This window comes from Scyliorhinus canicula, chromosome 19, assembly GCF_902713615.1.
Source record: "Scyliorhinus canicula chromosome 19, sScyCan1.1, whole genome shotgun sequence".
NCBI lineage: Eukaryota > Metazoa > Chordata > Chondrichthyes > Carcharhiniformes > Scyliorhinidae > Scyliorhinus > Scyliorhinus canicula.
In genome coordinates, this window is record NC_052164.1 from 55,244,888 (window position 1) to 55,266,226 (window position 21,339).

Genomic DNA, 21,339 nt, shown 5'->3' on the forward strand with positions numbered 1-21,339 from the left:
AATGTGGTGACCAGAACTGCCCACAATATTCCAGTTGTGGCCACACCAGTGTTTTATACAGTTCCACCATTATATCCTGCTTTTCCATTCAATGCCTTGCCCAATAAAATAAATTCTCCCAGATGCTTTCTTGATCACCTTGTCCACCTGTCCTACCACCTTCAGGGACTCCTGGACATGGACTCCAAGGTCTCTTCCTCTACCCCTCTCAATATCCTCCCGTTTATTGAGTATTCTCTTGCTTTGTTTGCCCTCCCCAAAATGCAAAACCTGAGTGCGCACTGGAATGAAATCCATTTGCCACTTTTCTGCCACTCAGCCAAATTGTTGATATAGTTCTGGAGTCAACAGCTATTCTCTTCACTGTCAACTACATGGCCAATTTTTGTGTCATCTGCAAATTTATCAATCATGCCGACCTCATTCAAGTCTAAATCATTAATATATAACAAACAGCAAGGGCCCCATGACACAGCCCTGTGGAACACCATTAGGAATGTTTTTCCATTCGCAAAAACATGAATCGAGCACTCATTTCTTTCCTGTATCAGCTGAGATCTCACTGACTAGTCTGACACGTGGGACCTTGTCAATTGCCTCGCTCAAGCCCATAGAGAGATAACATCTACAACATTACCATCAATTTTCCTTGTTAATTCCTCAAAAAGTTTACTACGTTAGCAAGAAATAGTCTCCCCCAAACAAATTCATACTGACTATCCCTGATCAATCCAATGCCTTTCTCAGTGACATTTATCAGGGCTCTCCGAATTGATTCCAACAATTTGCCCACCACAGAAATCAAAGTGGGTTTTGGTTTTATGGCCTAACGCTTATGCATTTTTAAATAATGGGACATCGTTCACAACCCTCCAGTCCAATGTTACCACACCTGTATCGAGTAAGGATTGGAAAATGATCCTCAGAGTATCCATTATTTCCTCCCTGGCTTCTTTCAGCACCCAGGGATATAATCCATCTGGCTTTAGTGATTTATCAATCTTCAAAGATGGCAGTTCCTCCAGTATTTCCCCCCTCACTATGTTCATTGTATCTAATATTTCACACTCCTCCTCATTTCTCCTCATCTAAGCCTTATTCTTAAACTGTGCCACTGCTTCTAGTCTCTGCACAAGTGGAAACATCCTCTCAGTATCCAGTCCATTCAGCTCAGGATCTTGGATGTTTAAAAATAAGATCACCTCTCATTCTTCTAAACTCCATGCCTTCAAAAGATAAGGTCTGTCATAATATACACACCAGTATATCATGGTGCAGACACACACTGATTGACGCACAGCAAGACCAATCAACACACACAACACTGCAGCCAATCACCAGTTAGAGCACACTCGCTATAAAGACAGAGGGCATCACTTTTTCTGCTCATTCGGGATGCAGCCTCTTAGAAGGACAGAACTCACAGCTTACAGCACAGATCTTCACCATGTGCTGAGTGCATAGACTGGTTAGGATAGGCATAGGTATTTAGTTTAATCTAACATAGTGTCGACCCACAGTGAAAGTATATTCAACAGTTTCTAGCTTAATAAAATAGTGTTGTATTATTTCAAGTGTTGGTAGCCTGTATGTGTTACTGCTGGGGTAAATGCATTCTCCACGGATCCAGAGTACCCAACACATCATGGTACCAGGAGCCGATGTTAGAACTTCTTAGACCTACCTGCAAGTGATCTGCCTTCCACCAGCACTCAGCCATCCTGCAAAATGGACAGCATCCGCCCGCCGCCGCCGCTCCGCATCACCGGTAACCTAGGGGCCAACTGGAAGATCTTCAAACAACACTTCCAGCTCTACCTTGAAGCCACAGACCTGGAAACTGCTCCAGACACCAGGAAGATCGCTCTCTTCCTCTCCACGGCTGGGGACCACGCCATCCACATTTTCAACTCTCTCACCTTTGCTGATGGTGAAGACAAATCTAAATTCAAGACGGTCCTCCTCAAATTTGACAGTCACTGCGACATTGAGGTGAATGAAAGTTTTGAGTCTTCCAACAGCGTTTGCAGGGTAAGGATGAACCTTTCCAATCCTTTCTCACCCACCTCCGCATCCTTGAGCAGTCCTGTAATTACGGGTCCACCTCCGACTCCATGATACGCGACCAGATCGTTTCGGTGTTCAGTCGGACCCCCTACGCCAGCAGCTCCTCAACGTTAAGCAGCCCACCCTAGCGATTGCCATCGAGACCTGCGTGCTACATGAACATGCCACTAGTCGGTATTCACACATCCAAGTGGCTGAAACGGCGCAGCAAGGTCCCCACGAGGCAGAACGGGTCCAAACAATCAAGCAACTCCAGGGCCTCAGCCTGGATGAGCGCAGCCATTTCACCCACTTTTCGCGGCCTCCTGCGCATGCGCGCACTGAACGAGGGTGGGCGACGTCGACGATCGCACTGCGCAGGCGCGCACCACTTACGACCACACCGTGCATGCGCAGTGGTGCAGCGAGCGTACTGACACTACAACGTGCGGCAACTGTGGCTCCGCCCATTTAAAGTGGCAATGTCCTTCCAAATCCCAACGCTGCCTACAATGGGGCAAACTTGGCCACTATGCTGCTTTATGCAGGTCTGCTCAGCCTGCCAACTCTCGTTGCTCCAGCCAGCCTCGCAGGGATGTCTGTGCCATTCAACCCACTGTCACCGAACCCGATTCTGACCTGCTGCCCGATATTGACACCGAGGACCCAAAGACACCTTTTAGAGTCGGTATCATTACAAAAAACAGGGTGTCCCCGAAGCAAAAAGTCCAGCCTCTACCGGTATACAGCATTGATCCGGATGACGAGTGGTGTCCCACCCTTACGGTCAACCAGTCCCAAATCCGATTCCACCTGGACACCTGTGCCTCCGCCAATCTCATTGCGCCAGCCATCCTGCCATCAGCCTGCCAGCTATTAGATTACAATGGCAATGCCAGTGGCTCATGCCAACTTGAAGTGATGCACAGGTCACGCAAAGCCATCCTTCCCTTTGAAATTGTGGGCTCCTCGAAAGCCTCCCTGCTTGGCACGCAGGCATGCAAGCTGTTGAACCTGGTCCAGAGAGTTCTCTCTCTCTCCTGCTGACGCGTCTGCCTTTCAGGACACTGATTTTAGGGTGCAGCTCGACGCCATTATTAACCAATACCACGATGTCTTCGAGGGCATGGGCACGCTCCCGTACACCTACAAGACTTTATTAAAACCGAATGCCACGCCTGTGGTGCACGCACCTCGCAGGGTCCCAGCACCCCTTAAGGACCGCCTCAAGCAGCAGCTGCAGGACCTCCAGGACCAAGGAGTGATTTCCAGAGTCACGGAACCGACCGACTGGGTCTGTTCCATGGTATGTGTACAAAACCTTCCGGCGAACTGAGAATATGCATTGATCCCAAGGATCTCAACCGCAATATTATGAGAGAGCACTATCCCATTCCCAAGCGCGAAGAGCTCACATGTGAGATGGCTCGCGCCAAGCTCTTTACCAAACTCGACACCTCAAAAGGATTCTGGCAAATCCAGCTCGATGAATCCAGCAGGAAACTCTGCACGTTTAATACCCCCTTTGGAAGATATTGCTACAACAGGATGGCGTTTGGGATTATCTCTGCATCAGAAGTGTTCCATAGGATTATGGAACAGATGATGGAAGGTATTGAAGGTGTTCGCGTCTTGTCGATGACATAATCATGTGGTCTACCACCCCGCAGGAGCACATTAATCGCCTCCAGCGCGTCTTCAGACGGATACATGAGCATGGCCTCCGCCTCAACAGGGCCAAATGCTCCTTTGGTCAGACAGAAATTAAATTCCTCGGAGACCACATCTCCCAATTGGGTGTGCAGCCGGATGCGGACAAGGTAGCTGCCATCACAGCTATGAAGACACCGGAGGACAAGAAGGCGGTCCTCCGCTTTCTGGGCATGGTCAACTTCTTAGGGAAATTCATCCCTAACATCATGAGAATGACTAGAGCGAGGGTAGGTCCGATCAAGGACAGTAGCGGGAGATTGTGTATTGAGTCTGAAGAGATAGGAGAGGTCTTGAACAAGTATTTTTCTTCAGTATTTACAAACGAGAGGGGCCATATTGTTGGAGAGGACAGTGTGAAACAGACTGATAAGCCCGAGGAGATACTTGTCAGGAAGGAAGATGTGTTGCGCGTTTTGAAAAACTTGAGGATAGACAAGTCCCCCGGGCCTGACGGGATATATCCAAGGATTCTATGGGAAGCAAGAAATGAAATTGCAGAGCCGTTGGCAATTATCTTTTCGTCCTCGCTGTCAACAGGGGTGGTACCAGAGGATTGGAGAGTGGCGAATGTCGTGCCCCTGTTCAAAAAAGGGTATCGGGATAACCCTGGGAATTACAGGCCAGTTAGTCTTACTTCGGTGGTAGGCAAAGTAATGGAAAGGGTACTGAGGGATAGGATTTCTGAGCATCTGGAAAGGCACTGCTTGATTAGGGATAGTCAGCACGGATTTGTGAGGGGTAGGTCTTCCCTTACAAGTCTTATTGACTTCTTTGAGGAGGTGACCAAGCATGTGGATGAAGGTAAAGCAGTGGATGTAGTGTACATGGATTTTAGTAAGGCATTTGATAAGATTGCCCATTGTAGGCTTGTGCAGAAAGTAAGGAGGCATGGGATAGTGGGAAATTTGGCCAGTTGGATAACAAACTGGCTAACCAGTAGAAGACAGAGAGTGGTGGTGGATGGCAAATATTCAGCCTGGAGCCCAGTTATCAGTGGCGTACCGCAGGGATCAGTTCTGGGTCCTCTGCTGTTTGTGATTTTCATTAACGACTTGGATGAGGGAGTTGAAGGATGGGTCAGTAAATTTGCAGATGATACGAAGATTGGTGGAGTTGTGGATAGTGAGGGGGGCTGTTGTCGACTTCAAAGAGACATAGATAGGATGCAGAGCTGGGCTGAGAAGTGGCAGATGGAGTTTAACCCTGACAAGTTTGAGGTTGTCCATTTTGGAAGGACAAATATGAATGCGGAATACAGGGTTAACGGTACGGTTCTTGGCAATGTGGAGGAGCAGAGAGATCTTGTTGTCTATGTTCATAGATCTTTGAAAGTTGCCACTCAAGTCAATAGAGCTGTGAAGAAGGTCTATGGTGTGCTAGCGTTCATTAGCAGAGGGATTGAATTTAAGAGCCGTGAGGTGATGATGCAGCTGTACAAAACCTTGGTCAGGCCACATTTGGAGTAGTGTGTGCAGTTCTGGTCGCCTCATTTTAGGAAGGATGTGGAAGCTTTGGAAAAGGTGCAAAGGAGATTTACCAGGATGTTGCCTGGAATGGAGAGTAGGTCATATGAGGAAATCCATTATATGGATGTAGGTTAACTTCTTAAGGGCAGCACGGTAGCATTGTGGATAGCACAATTGTTTCACAGCTCCAGGGTCCCAAGTTCGATTTCGACTTGGGTCACTGTCTGTGTGGAGTCTGCACATCCTCCACGTGTGTGCGTGGGTTTCCTCCGGGTACTCCGGTTTCCTCCCACAGTCCAAAGATGTGCAGGTTGGGTGGATTGGCCATGAAAAATTGCCCTTAGTGTCCAAAATTCTATGATTAACCTAGGACAAAAGTTCGGCGCAACATTGTGGGCCGAAGGGCCTGTTCTGTGCTGTATTTCTCTATCTATCTATCTAACCTCGCCTCTCATACCACGGCTCTCAGGAACCAGGTCAGGAAGACGACAGACTTCCAATGGCTCCCTGCCCACGAGCACTAATGGAGGGAACTCGAGGCAAAACTGACCACGGCTTAGCTTTTTTTGATCCCGCCAAGGAGACCAAAATTTCTACCGATGCCAGCCAATCTGGCATTGAAGCAGTGCTCCTTCAACGTGATGAGGCCATGTCATGGGCCCCTGTTGCATACACGCTGCATGCGATGACCCCCACCGAACAGCGCTATGCGCAGATAGGAAAGGAGTGCCTGGGCCTGCTGACCGGGGTCGTTAAATTCCATGCTCATGTCTACGGCCTCCCTCAGTTCACCGTCGAGACAGACCATCGACGCCTGGTCAATATCATACAAAAAGACCTGAACGACATGACGCCTTGCCTCCAGCGTATTCTTCTCAAGCTCCGGCGATCCGGCTTCCAGCTGGTATGCAGCCCAGGCAAGGAACACATCGTTGCTGACGCTCTCTCCCAGTCAGTCACCACTCCATGTGACCCAGCGGGATTTGTCTACCAGGTTGACGCCCATGTGGCATTCGCTGCCTCCAATCTACCTGCCTCAGATGAACGCCTCGTCCAAATTCGTCGTGAGATGGCTGCCGACCCCTTGCTCCAGCGTGTCATGCACCACCTAACGGACGGGTGGCTCAAGGGCCAATGCCCTCAATTCTATAATGTCAGAGATGATCTGGCGGTAGTAGATGGGGTTCTTCTAAAACATTGTCATCCCGCATAGCATGCGCCAGCTTGTCCTGGAACAGCTACACGAGGGCCACCTTGGAGTGGAGAAGTGCAGCCGATGGGCCTGAGAGACAGTGTACTGGCCCGGCATTAATGAGGACATAGCCAACACAGTGCTCAACTGCCCCACTTGTCAGTGCTTCCAGCCGGCCCAACCACGTGAGACCCTCCAGCCCCATGAGTTGGTCACGTCTCCCTGGACCCAGGTGGGCATCGACCTGTTCCACGCGCTGGGTAGAGACTATCTCCTGATCGTGGACTACTTCTCGAATTACCCGGAGGTGATAGTTACACAACCTCACCTCGTCTGCAGTCATTCGTGCATGTAAAGAAACCTTTGCTCGACACAGCATCCCGCTCACGGTTATGTCAGACAATGGCCCTTGCTTCACCAGCCAAGAATGGTCCAACTTTGCCAGGCAGTACAATTTTGTCCATTTAACGTCCAGTCCCCTGTACCCCCAATCCAACGGCAAAGCAGAGATGGGAGTGCATATCGTCAAAAGGCTCCTATGCAAGGCTGCCGATGCTGGGTCTGATTTCTACCTTGCCTTGCTGGCCTATTGCTCCGCCCCACTGTCCACTGGCCTGTCGCCAGCCCAACTACTCATGAATCGCACGTTGAGATGACGGTGCCGTCCATCCATGTCCCAGACCTCGACCACATTCCGGTCTTTCGCCGGATGCAACTGTCTCGTGCACAGCACAAGGCGGCTTATGACTCCCGAGCAACCGATCTCCCTGCTCTGGCTCCCGATGACAATGTCCGTGTCCATCTTCCGGATGGTGGCTGGTCTGCAACCCGTCCTCCGGCAAGTGGCCCTCCGCTCGTTCCTGGTTTGTCTACCGGATGGTTCTCTTCTGCACCGCAATCGACGTTCCCTTTGTCTCGTTTCACGCTCGCCACGTGATCTTCAGGTCCCGCCTCGCCGTCATGGCGACCCTGCCATGGACTATGCAGAGCTCCCTGTCGCTCTGCCACCCCCTGACTCTGACGCAGTCCAGCCCGCTCCTGAACCGGGGGCTCTCAACCCACCCTTGAGGCAGTCAACCAGAATTCGTCGCCCACCTCAGAGACTAAATTTATGAACTTTTCGAATTTATGGACTCTCTGAATTGTTTTGTTGCTTTGTTTGTTCGATTCCCTGGTTTGTATATAATGTTGCTCTCGTTACTATTTTGTTGCATACTGTTTATCTGCACCAGACACCTCCCATGTACATAGCTTAGTTCTTATGTACATAGTCCTGTAAATATGTCTTTGCACTCTACACGTAGTTAGGAACATTCTCACCACACATTATTTATCACCATAAACATAACTGGATTGGCCATGCTAAATTGCCCCTTAGTGTCCAAAGGCTAGGTGGGGTTACTAGGTTATGGGGATAGGGTGGAGGTGTGGGCTTAAGTAGGGTGCTCTTTCGGGGGCCGGTGTAGAATCAATGGGCCGAATAGCCTCCTTCTGAACTGTAAATTCTTTGTTTCCTTTCTGCCGACCAGTTTTCTATCCATCTCAATATCCCTAATCCCATTTGCTTTAATTTTACATGCTAATCTCTGACGTGGACTTTGTCAAAAGCCTTCTGAAAGTCCAAATATGTCACATTCACTGGCTCCCCTGGAGCAACTCTACTCATTACATCCTCAAAGAATTCCAGTAGAATCAAAGAATCATAAAATTTACAGTGCATGACAGTCAATTTTTGTGGCTGTTTAGAAAGGTAGCTTACCACCAGCTTCTCAAAGACAATCAAGGGTGGGCAATAAATGCTGATTTAGCCAGCAATGTCCGCATCCAGTAAATTAATTTTAAAAATATATATCCGGTCATATGTATTTATTTCTATTTGTACTGACAATGCATCCATTTTGCCACAAATTTTGCACGCATTCAGAAATACAGCCTTTAACTTTTTACCATTTTTGTAACACTTAATCTGCCACAGTTTTAAGTGTGAACTCTCTATCTCTTCCTGTTCTCACTCTGGTTATCATTAAATAAATTACCTCGTTGCTTCCTTTTGATTTACTACATGTCCTCTCGCATGATCCCTTGCCCATACCATTTAATAAATAAATAAATAAAATAAAGGGGTAAAGGAAAGAAGGGGGAGGGGCAAAATAAATTTTAAAAAATAATAATAAATAAAATAAAATAAAAATAGGGTGCGGAAAAGGGGGGAAAAGAAAAACAAGGGGAGAAGAAAAGATGAAAGGGAAGGGGGAGAAAAAAATGCCAGAAGGGAGCCAAGAGAAAGGGGGCACCAGAAGTAGACGGGGCAAAGGGCAAGCCAGCTCGGGTGAACGAATCAGCACACGAAGCGGCGGGAAGGATGTATCGCCGCATCAAAAAGAGCTGGGCAGACAGGTACCCTCTCCCCTGGGGTTAGAGGGGGGCGTGAATTGGAAGGCAGCCTTTGCCGAGGTGGTGAGGGAGCAGCTGCAGGCAATCAAGGCAGAGTTGAAAGCGGACGGAGAGGCCGCAGTACAGACAGCAGTGGCCAGGGCCATGTCAGGGGTGCAGCAGGCTCTGACCAGATTGGAGGAGAAAGTGGATGCCCAAGGGGAGAAACTGGAAGCCCATGAGGCAACCATTAAAGAGCTGGAGAAAGCAGCGACCGATGTGAGCGACCGGGTCACGCCCCTGGAGAGGGAAGTGGCGAGACTGGGTGCAACACTGGGGAGCCTGAAGGGCAGGGTAGACGAACAGGAGAACAGCTCGAGAAGGCAAAATGTTAGGATAGTGGGCCTGCCAGAGGGGATCGAGGGCAGAAACCCCACAACATTCGTGGCTGCGATGCTGGGCTCCTTAGTGGGGGGGGGGGGGGGACACTTTTCCCACCCCACCGGAAATGGACAGAGCTCATCGGTCACTGCGCCCGAAGCCCAAGGCAGGGGAACAACCGAGAGCAGTCATAGCCAAACTGCACCGGTACCGGGATAGGGAGACAATCCTGCGCTGGGCCAAGGAAAATAGAGCCTACAAATGGGACGGGCACGCCATCCGAGTCTACGAGGATCTTGGAGCGGACATAACTAAGAGACGGGCTGAGTTCAACAGAGCGAAAGCAGCTCTCTACAAGAGCAAAGTGCGTTTTGGTATGCTGTACCCAGCAAAACTCTGGGTCACATACCAAAACAAGGAATATTTCTTTACAGCCGAATAGGTTCGTCGAGGAGCACGGGCTGGAAAAACGCCTGGGGAGGTAGGGACGAGGGGCCCATGGCAAGGAGAAACGACATGCCGACGGGGGGGTGGGGAGGGGCGAGGCAAAGCCAGCCCCCTCCCCCCCGGCAGGAACACCCAGAACAAAAAACAACCCACTGCCCAAGGGACCGCTCCAGGTGGGAGGCCAGGCCCCAGCACGAGGGAACGGGAGTATTGGAGAAGGGAGAGGAGAAGCGGGACAGCAACCTCCGAGAGGGGAGCCACTGTGCTAGCAGGAAAGCTAGCGACGGGGGGGACGCAACAAAGCAGGGCCGCAGCGCACCCCCAACAGGGGGGAAGGCGCCAGGCAGGGGAGGGGGGGATCACCCATCAAAGTCGGGAGAGCAAATGGGGACAGGAATAGGGGATAGAGGGGCAAAGGAGGGGTATACAGGGGAGGGGGGAAAAGGGAGAGAACGGGGGGGGGGGCACTCGGGGTGCGAGAGACCAGGGAGGGGAAATGCAGGGTCAAAGGGATAAAAGAGGCCAGAAAAGGAACAGGACCACAAAGTGCCACAACCAAGGGCTCGAAACAGGGAACCGCTGCAAGCACCCACCCAGTATGGTCTGTGAGCGAAGGGGCCCCCCGGAGTGCAGGGGACTACCCGCGTGGCGGACACACAGTGGACGGCCATGGCGGGTGCCCCCGAGACAAGGGGAAACCCCGGAGCGCAGAGACCCGACCGAATGGGAAGAGCAGTGATAGTGGCCATCCTGGACGGCCCCCTAACAAAGGGAAACCCCAGAGGGCAGGGGCGCGTCCACCGGACAAATATGGTTAATCCCACAGGAGCGAGGGGGCAGAAGCCCCCCACCAGGATAGTCACCTGGAACGTAAGGGGACTTAACGGCCCAGTGAAGAGATCTAGAGTCCTCACCCACCTCAGAAACATGAGGGCCGACATAGTCTTCCTCCAAGAGACGCACCTGAGGGAGCAGGACCAACTGCGGGTAAGAAAGGGCTGGGTGGGACAAACCTATCATTCCTGTTTTGGGACAAGGGCCAGGGGGGTGGTGATCCTGATTGGCAAGAGGACAATGTTTAGGGCGACAAAGACGGTTACAGACCCAGGGGGGCAGTATGTCATGGTCAGCGGGGCCCTGGATGGGGCGCCGGTAGTTCTAGTCAACGTGTACGCGCCCAACTGGGACGACACGAGCTTCATCCAAAAGACCATGGCAGAAATCCCAGACATAGCGGCGCACCGACTAATCATGGGGGGGGACTTCAACTGTGCACAGGATCCAAAGACGGACAGATCAAACCCCAGAATGGGGAAAACCTCAAACATGGCAAGGGAACTCCGTCACTATATGGAGCAGATGGGAGCAGTGGACCTCTGGAGATTCGCCCACCCGGGGGAGAAAGAATTCTCTTTCTTCTCCCCAGTACACAACGTGTACACCAGAATTGACTTCTTTGTGGTGGGGAAAACGGTGCTTCCAGGGATAGACAAGGTGGAATACTCCGCAATTGTGATATCAGACCACGCTCCACACTACATGGACGTGCGGCTGGAGACGGGAAGGGCCCAGCGCCCCACATGGAGGTTGGACGGTGCCTTACTAGCTGACAAGGCCTTCAGCGAAAGGATAGCGCAGGCCATAGCGGAATACACGGAGAACAACCAAAACGGGGAGATCTCATCCTCCACGTTCTGGGAAGCGCTTAAGGTCGTACTAAGAGGGGAAATCATTGCCTACAAAGCGCAAAGAGATAGGGAGGAAAGGGTGGCTAGGCAGAAGCTGGTCGACTCCATACTGGAGGTAGACCGTAAATACTCCGAGGCCCCGACCGTAGAGCTCCTGGCGGAGAGAAAAGAATTACAAAGGAACTTTGACCTGCTCTCCACCAGGAAAGCAGTACACCAACTCCGCCAGGCACGTTGTTCGTCCCTGTACGAACACGGAGACAAAGCCAGCCGCCTGTTGGCACACCAGCTGAGAAAGCAGGCAGCCAGCAGAGAAATTGCGCAAATCAGGGGTACCAGAGGCATGTTGGAAACAGAACCAGAGAGGATTAACGAAACCTTCAAGGCCTTCTACCAAGAGCTGTACACCTCAGAGCCCCCAACGGGGAAGGCTGGGATGAACCAGTTTCTTGATGGACTGGACATACTAGTCGTGGGAGAGGGCAGAAAACGGGATCTGGAAGCACCACTAGCACTGGGAGAGATCATGGAGAGCATTAGCTCCATGCAGACGGGGAAGGCGCCGGGACCGGACGGATTCCCGGCGGACTTCTACAAAAAATTTGCGACAGCGCTGGCCCCGCACCTGCGGGAGATGTTCACAGACTCGCTAGCTAGGGGCACACTGCCACCCACGTTAGCACAGGCCTCAATCTCGCTGATACCTAAGAAAGACAAAGACCCAACGGAATGTGGGTCATACAGACCAATATCTCTGCTGAACGCAGACGCCAAAATACTGGCCAAAATCCTAGCCAAAAGGCTAGAAGACTGTGTACCTGAGGTGGTCACAGAGGACCAGACGGGCTTCATCAAAGGTAGACAGCTTACCGCGAACATCAGGCGCCTGCTGAACGTGATAATGACCCCCTCCGGGGAGAGAACACAAGAGGTGATCGTCTCCCTGGACGCAGAAAAGGCCTTCGACAGAGTCGAATGGAAATACCTCATAGAGGTACTGGAGCGGTTCGGGCTTGGAACAGGGTTCACCGCTTGGGTAAAGCTCCTATACAACGCTCCCATGGCGAGCGTACGGACCAACAATACCAACTCCCAATACTTCCAGCTGCACAGGGGCACCAGACAAGGATGCCTACTGTCCCCGCTGCTGTTCGCACTAGCAATCGAACCGCTAGCAATCGCGCTCAGGGCAGCAAAAATTTGGAGGGGGATCCGAAGGGGAGGTAGAGAGCACAGAGTCTCACTCTATGCGGATGATCTGCTCCTCTATATCTCGGACCCACAAAGCAGCATGGACGGAATCATCGCGCTCCTGAAAGAGTTTGGAGCCTTCTCGGGCTACAAACTCAACATGAGCAAAAGTGAGATCTTCCCAGTACACCCGCAAGGCGGGGGGGGCAGCACTAAAGGGGCTGCCGTTCAAACAAGCCCGACATAAATTCTGCTACCTGGGGATCCAAATAGCCCATGACTGGAAAGGGATCCACAAATGGAACCTCACCAGCCTGACGGAGGAAGTTAAAAAGGACCTGCAAAGATGGAACACACTCCCGCTCTCCCTCGCGGGGAGAGTCCAGACGATCAAAATGAACGTACTGCCCAGGTTCCTCTTCCTGTTTAGATCCATTCCGATCTACATCCCCAAGGCCTTTTTCAAAGCGCTGGACAAACTTATCATGGCGTTCGTATGGGGGGGTAAAAATGCTAGGATCCCAAAGAAGGTCCTACAAAAAACAAAATCCAATCCGAATCTACAATTCTACCACTGGGCGGCAACAGCCGAGCGAGTAAGGGGATGGATCCAGGAGCCAGAAGCCGAGTGGGTGCGTGCGGAGGAGGCTTCCTGCATGGGAACCTCCCTCCGGGCCCTTGCCATGGCAGCACTCCCATCCCCACCCAAAAAACACTCCAGCAGCCCAGTGGTGACAGCCACCCTCCAATCCTGGAACCAACTGCGGCAGCAATTTGGCCTGTACAAAATGTCGGACAAGGCTCCCATCTGCAACAACCATAGGTTCAAACCAGCACTGACTGACGCCACCTTCAAAAGGTGGAGGCAGGACGGGGGGACACTGACAGTCAGGGACCTATACACGGACGACAGGATCGCAACACTGGACGAACTGACAGAGAAATTTCAGGTAGCTGGGGGGAACGAGCTACGGTACCTGCAGCTCAAAAACTTCCTACGAAAGGAGACAAGGACGTACCCACAACCGCCACGACAGACACTACTGGAAGACCTACTGGACGCAAGTATCCTAGAGAAAGGGAACTGTAGTGACATGTATGACCGACTGGTAGATAGGGACGACACCGTACTGGACGCAACAAGAAGGAAATGGGAGGATGACCTGGGGATGGAGATAGGGTGGGGACTCTGGAGCGAAGCACTGCATAGGGTCAACTTCACCTCCACGTGCGCCAAGGCTCAGCCTGACGCAACTAAAAGTGGTACATAGAGCCCACTTAACGAGAAACAGTATGAGTAGGTTCTTCCCGGAGGTGGAGGACAGATGTGAGCGGTGCCAAAGAGGCCCGGCCAACCACGCCCACATGTTCTGGTCTTGCCCCAGACTTGTGGAGTACTGGACAGCCTTCTTCGAGGCTATGTCCAAAGTGGTGGGGGTGAGGGTGGAGCCATGCCCAATAGTGGCGGTCTTCGGGGTTTCAGACCATCCAGATCTATTCCTGAGGAGGAGGGCGGACGCCCTTGCCTTTGCCTCTCTGATCGCCCGCCGTAGAATCCTGTTTGGCTGGCGGTCAGCAGCACCGCCCAGAGCTGCAGACTGGCTGTCCGACCTCTCGGAATCTCTCCAAATGGAGAAAATCAAATTCGCCATCCGAGGGTCGGACGACGGCTTCCACAGAACGTGGGAGCCATTCATGCAACTGTTCCGGGACCTGTTTGTGGCCAACGTACAAGAGGAAGAATAGTCGGGTGGCCAAGAATCAGGGGAAAATGGACGGGAATCGGGGGAAGGTAGCCGGGGGGAGGGGGGGGGGGTTACGGGCTCGTTATGGGGGTTTGATGGCAAGCCAAGGCCCAAAACCAAACTATAAATAAATGCCTATAAACATGTGCCTCAGCCATATTGGGGAATGTAAAATATGTATGCTGGCTAAAGGGGGCGGCCACAATTGTTGTTATGAAGATGCTTACCTGTAAATATTCATGTTAAATTTTTGTGTTTTCTTTTTTTTTCTCTCTAATAATTTGTAATTTGTCATATATAAAATATGAAAACTCAATAAAAAACATTTATAAAAAAAAAGATAGCTGTTTAAGCGTAAATATTAAGCCCCAGTTTTAAATTAAGGATTAAAAAACACATTCTGCAAATTCATTTAATCATTTTCTAAATACATAGTTTGAAAGAAACCGAGAAGCCTGATACATTTCTCCAAGGACAAGGGCTGAATCCATGGCAACGAGGTGGCAGGAGTAAAGGCTCCATTGTTCTCATTTCAGACCATTAGTGATTACAGCCTGAATCACATTCCATAACTTATACAGGCTGAAACATTTTAGAAACAATAAACATTGCTGGATTTTAAAAATGGAGAGTTTATAAAACATCCTCAAAACATAACAATTTCATAGAAGCAGCATAATTCACTTTACTGGATTAAAACAGACAGTTTGATTTACATTTTTCAAGTCATTGTCCAGCATGGCATGACAAGATAATATGAAGTCTCCATTATTACAATACCCAAGTCAGCAGAAAACCAGTTTTTGCTGGTAAAGATAAAAGCACAATATTGCATTCTTTAACATACACAAGTATGCAAATACGCAACAATTAGAAGTAATATTACATATTGAAGATGGACGGCTTGCCGTCAAATCAAATGTGTTTGAGTCTAACTCAAACCAATTAGGATTATATTGGGGTGTGATTAGATGATTTAAGACAGGTATGAAACAGTATAACTGAAGAGTTTTGTTCCGCCATTTTTTGGGTTAGTTTTAGCTTTTGTGGTGAATAGGTTTTGGGATAGTTTTTGGGCGGTTAGTTTTTAGGTTAGGTGGGGTAGGTAGCTTCTGGGCGGTTAGCTTTTAGGTTAGGTGGGGTAGGTAGCTTCAGTTAGTTTTTTGGTAGGTTTTGTTGGTAGGTTAGAATCATCTATACTTTGATCTGAACTATTCACTGTTCATATTTCATTTTCAGACTTTGACTTTTAAAGTTTTGCCTAAGCAAGAAGATCATTTCTGTGATTCTTTGAAAGCTTCAAATTGTCTAGGAATTGCCTTTTTAAATGACTTTCAAATTGTAATCAATAGAAGACAAATAAAACAATTCTTATTTGCACCTGAGAAGTTTTAACTTAAATTTCTACTGAGTTCCAGTAATCGCAAGTGCAGCTGGTAACCTGAATGGTTTTTCAAAATCCCTCAACTAGCACCGTCAAATCCTACATATTGTATAATCACCACTGTCAAAATGACTTGTACATGTCATCACTTATCTACTATTTAGTTCAATTTTCTTTAACCAAGTACAGAAAATATGTAACACCAAAAAAGGGAGGATGTGGTGATATGCATCACTGTATATACACAAGGGGTTAATGTAAATACACTACAACTAAGTAACCACTAGAGGGAGCACCAGAGATGTCATGACATGCAGACATACAGCCAATGGGTCATTACAACAGGACACAACCAATGGGTAATCAGGACACCCAGAGGTGGCATTACCACAAGGGGCACTTCACAACCCATATAAAAGGACAGGCACACATGCTCTGCCTCTTTCCACAGTCAGACATCTAGAGGGTACATCAGGGTTGATCAGCAGCATCACACCCAGCATGTGGCTTAGTGCAGGCTGGTAAAGATAGACTGAGTTACTACAGTTAGATTAGCAGTTAATAGTTCAATAAAAAAGTTGAACTAATTTCATAGTCTGGATCTTCCTTTGTCAAAGCATACATCAAGGAAGCAGATTATGCTACACGAAGCAGCATAACACAACAAGGCTCACCGGCCTGTAATTTCCTCGATTATCATTGCTACCCTTCTTAAACAAAGGAACAACATTACTTATTCTCCAGTCCTCTGACATCTGGGCAATCATATTTAAAGTTCAGATTTGCAGAGCAGGGAATTTTCCATTGTCCGTTGACATTTTATGTTGGACTCTGCCCTTTGACTCACAACTCTACTTTGATGTTGGTTTCTTTTCATTAATGATCAACTCTGTCCATGTGAATTGGTCTCTGTCTAGGGGCATGACCTGAACTAGAACTTTTATTAGTAACACAAAATCAACATCTCTATTTTTATTGCCCATATATATGCAGACAAGTCAATGAAGGAATGTCATGAACAAGCTTCAAAGGTCCCAGTAATAAGAACCCAAATTTCCCAGACCAGAACCCGAACACAGATATCAGTAGACAAACCCTCAGAGATCAGAAACCAGACTCCAGAGATCAGAACCCAATCCCTAAATATGAGAATCCGAATCCCCAGAGATCAAATCTCGAATCGACAGAGATCAGATCTCAAATCAAGAGAGATCAGAACCCAAAATCCCCAGAGATCAGGTGCAGGATTCTCCAGACCCCCGCTGGGTCGGAGAATCCCCGAGGGGTGGCGTGAATCCCACCCTGCCGCTCCAATGCCGGCTGCTGTATTCTCCGGCGCCGGTTTTCAGTCGCGGGCAGGGATCACACCGGTCGGAGGCCCCGGCAATTCTCCGAGCCCCGATGGGCTGAGCGGTCATCGGTTTCTGGCCTGTCCCGCTGGCGTGAAATGGACATGGTCTCACACGGTGGGACCAGGCTGGTAGGCTGGCTGGTGCGGTTCTCGGGGGGCACGGGGGGATCCGGCCCCAGAGATCCAAACCCCAAATCCCCAGCGATCAGAACCCCAAATCCCCAGAGATCAGTGCTCAAATTCCCAGTAATTGGCCTCTGACACACTCCAATAATGGGCAGGATGTTTTTTCACCACCTAAGTTGATGTGTGCTCATGTTAGTGTCAGCTGCTTAAAAATAAAGGAGATAAATTTAGCCCCAGATTGAGCGAGGACAATTCACTTACCCAATGATGGCTGAAATTTGTTGTAATGATAGCTGGCCCCAAAGATCGAGCAGGGTTCATGCTGCATCCAGTAAATCCAATCTGCAAACAGTTTCAACAACATGACAGACTTCTTTGATGTAAACTGAGAAACACAGTGGTTTTAAGACAAATTTGTAACACTTGGATTGCTGTGGGAAGAAGGTCAAACCTTTGGTGGGATTTATCTAAATCGGAAGAAAGTCGCATAGCGAGCACTTTAAGCCGCATGTTTCCTGGTGCTGGTAGTGCTGAGAAACAGTGTTGTAAAAGGGCACCCAGGTTAGATAGGGGGCCACAACAGGGAATGCGTGTCCGACGATGCATATAGCACCGTTTTGTGCACCGAGGAGTTCTGCTTGCCGGAACTCCTGAGTGTGGTGAGAGATCGGTTTGCCATTTTACAATGGGGAGGGGAAAGGTTTGTCACACCACCCCACACTCCCTCTCCACCAGCACCACCCCTACACTCCCTCCCCATCCCCAAAACACTCCCCTGTCCCCAACCACTCCCTCCCTGCATCCCCACACCACCTCACCCCTCCCACCCCTCCAACACCACCCCCCACCGCCCCACCCCCGACCTTCAATGCAATCATGTCTGTGCAGAGTCTGCACATTCTCTCCGTGTGTGTGTGGGTTTCCTCCGGGTGCTCCGGTTTCCTCCCATAGTCCAGTGATGTGCAGGTTAGTTGGATTGGCCATGATAAATTGCGCTTAGTGGCCTAAAAGGTTGGGTGAGGTTCCGGGAATGGGGTGGAGGTGTGAGCTTAAGTGGGGTGCTCTTCTCAGGAGCCGGTGCAGACTCGATGGGCTGAATGGCCTCGGCATTGTGGATTCTATGATTCTATATGTCTTGTCTTGTATCTTGCAGAAGCTGCTGTTGATGGGGTGGGCCTTTCTGGTGTCCCCCGTCCCCGACCCCAACCACAATCAAATGTTGACCAGCGTCAAGGATGAGACTGACACGGACGGGAACCCTCGCCACGCATCCCAGATCTTGAGTCCGGGATGACACTGACTTCCCATCACAGCGTCTCCACCACCCTCCATCCACCCTCCATCTCCATGACCCTCCATCCCAAAGACACTCACCTCGGTTGGGCACTTTAGTGAAGTGGACCTGGGGCACTATCTGGTGTGCATCACACATACTTCGGTACAGCAAGTGGAAGTAGGAACTCCCGAGGGGGCGGACGCTTGGAGGGCAGGCCAACCCCAAGAACTAGCTGTCATCCAGGTGGGTTTCAGGCACCTGGAACGGACAGTCGCATCAATTGTGGGGATGCAGTCGCAGAGGCAGGGACTGCATGAGGGGTTGTCGGCGAGCGTCTAGCACTTGCAGGTGCAGTTTGAGGAGTCTAATGGCATGCCATTGGGGCAGGAGGTGGTGGTGGTGATCATGCGTGTCACACAGGCCAACACCGCAAGGGTGGAGTCTGCAGTGGAGGCCTTCGGGGTGAAGGTTGCGGCCATGGGTCACCACGTCCAAGGCCTGGGCTATACTGTGCAGGTAGTGGCTGAGCCTCAGGGCAGGGGTGCCCTATCACAGGCAGCCATGTCCCAGAGTCACTGGGGCTGGTTTAGCTCAGTGGGCTGGACCGATGGTTTCTAATTCAGAACAAAGCCAGCAGTGCGGGTTCAATTCCTGTACCAGCTTACCCGAACAGGCGCCGGAATGTGGCGACTAGAGGCTTTGCACAGTAACTTCATAGTTGTGACAATAAAAGATTATTATTATAGACATTGCAGCAATGCTCCTGAGTGTGGCCCAGTCACAGCAGGCCATGGCGAAGAGTGTCGGCAGCATTGCCCAGGCACTGGCTGATGTGGCACACACTCAGAAGGTGATGGCACAGTCACAATGTGATGTGGTACAGTACCAGATTCAGGCGGCGCACTCCCTGTGATTCATGGCCGTGAGCATGCAGATCCTGGTCGTGATGTGTGCTGGTCTCCAGGACAGGCAGCGGCAGGTGACGGGGTGGCTCAGGGGTTAGCTCCGCTCGCATCCACGTCCCATGGAGTAGCCCTGGGGACACAGGGCACCCTCCTGGAGGAGGAGGTGATGTGGCCCTTGCTGGTGACTCCCGCAGGTCAGGTGCCGAAACAACCCAGCGCATCAAACACCCACACCCCTCCTGTACTTGGCTCATCTGGTGGGCAGTGGGCAGAACAGGGTGGCAACACACACACCAGGGACCCCCGAACAGCCGCCGGGTGCATCAGGCCTGGTTGCCCCAGAAGATTTGGTAGCACGGTAGCACAATGATTAGCACTATGGCTTCACAGCTCCAGGGGCGCAGGTTCGATTCCCGGCTGGGTCATTGTCTGTGTGGAGTCTGTATGCTCTCCCCGTGTCTGCGTGGGTTTCCTCCGGGTGCTTCAGTTTCCTCCCACAGTCCAAAGACGTGCAGGTTAGGTGGATTAAATTGCCCTTACTGAGTAAAAAAGGTTAGGAGTGGTTATTGGGTTACGGGGATGGGGTGGAAGTGAGAGCTTAAGTGGGTTGGTGCAGACTCAATGGGCCGAATGGCCTCCTTCTGCACTGTATGTTCTATGTTCTAAGATGGCCTCCAAAGGAGATCCAAGTCACCAGGCAGGAATCGCAGCAGACTGCCTCCAGTCCTAATGTACTGTTTGCATCCGTAAGGCCAGAAAATTAAGACACCAGTTAGGTTGGCAGTACAGCGTTAGAAGTTAGGGCACAAACTGTACATATGATTTCACATTAAACACCTATGCACAACTTTACAACCTGCCTCGGTGCTCTGTCAGAAGGGTGTGAGGGGTAGGCTGGTCTGGGCTGACCGCAAAGGAGGCGTGGGTGTGGGGGGAGGGGAATGGACGGACTTTGTGGATGTGATTAGCCTAAGGACTTTGGGTCATCCACCTCTGCCACCTCAGGGATTCGATGGGACCGTGTGATGGCACGGTCAGCTCGCATGCAGGGATCACCCAGGTGGACGGTGGTAAGTGCTACCCTGGGCAGGAGTCAGACATTGTCAAACGATGCAGAGCACCAGAGCTCATTTCAGAGCGGATTGTCGTCATCCTCCATACCATGGGCCAGAGCAGCATTTGCTGCCAACCCAGGGCCCGCACCCCGTAGTGAGGCAAGTTGGAATCACGGAGTGGGTTGTAAGCAGAGTGGGGGGGGGGGGGGGGGGGGGGGGAGGCTGGCTGCTGTGGAGATAGGATGCAATGTCTGTGCCCCTGGCTAGACCCCCTTAGTCAGTAAACCTGGAGGTGATCATAGCATCCCGTGTGTCTGGCCCAGGCACACACATTGTGCGGCCTCCCGTGCATGTTCGTGTCACATCTCCTGCCAATCCTCGCCCTCCCCCGCATCCTCCTTGTTGGACAAAGGCTGATGTTCATCCTCCTCCTCCAGCACATCGCCCCTCTGCTGCATGATTATCTGGATGACTCAACAGACCATCACCATGTTGGAGACTCTCCTAGCCTCTCCAGAGCATTCCGGGCACCTAAACCGTATCTTCAGGATGCTGAACTATTGCTCAATCACGCCTCTGGTCGTGGCATGGGCATCGTTGTCGTGGGCCTCTGCAGCGGTCTGTGGCCTCCGGATAGGTGTCATCATCCACGACCACAGCGGAAACCTCCTGTCACCTAAGAGCTGAACCCCCCACCCCCCGTGGTGCACCTCGAAGAGGCCAGGAACCGTTAAGTGTGCCAGGATGAAAACGTCGTGCACACAGCTCAGGTATCGGGCACAGACATACATGATGCGCATCCGATGGTCACACACCAGCTTCCCGATCATCAAGTGGAAGCTCCCATCCAGAATCTTCGACAGCATGCCCGTTCCAGCACGTCCTTGAATGACAGGCACTGCCGGTACACGCAAGGCCTCATGCGGAATCTCCTTTTCACCTCCTGCTCCATATTTCACCCAGGGCCACAGGTCACCCAGGGCCGTACTTGACCCAGGGC

General features: G+C 50.9%; 1 protein-coding gene across 1 annotated transcript in view; it reads right to left on the reverse strand.

Annotated features, from left to right (window-relative positions):
* The window catches only part of LOC119954365 (aquaporin-5-like), a 67,008-nt gene that overhangs the window by 4,916 nt on the left and 40,753 nt on the right, over positions 1-21,339 (reverse strand). Inside the window, exon 3 of the mRNA XM_038779551.1 lies at positions 17,365-17,445. Within this exon, the coding sequence (XP_038635479.1) occupies positions 17,365-17,445 (81 nt within the window). The remainder of the gene's footprint in view (positions 1-17,364; positions 17,446-21,339) is intronic.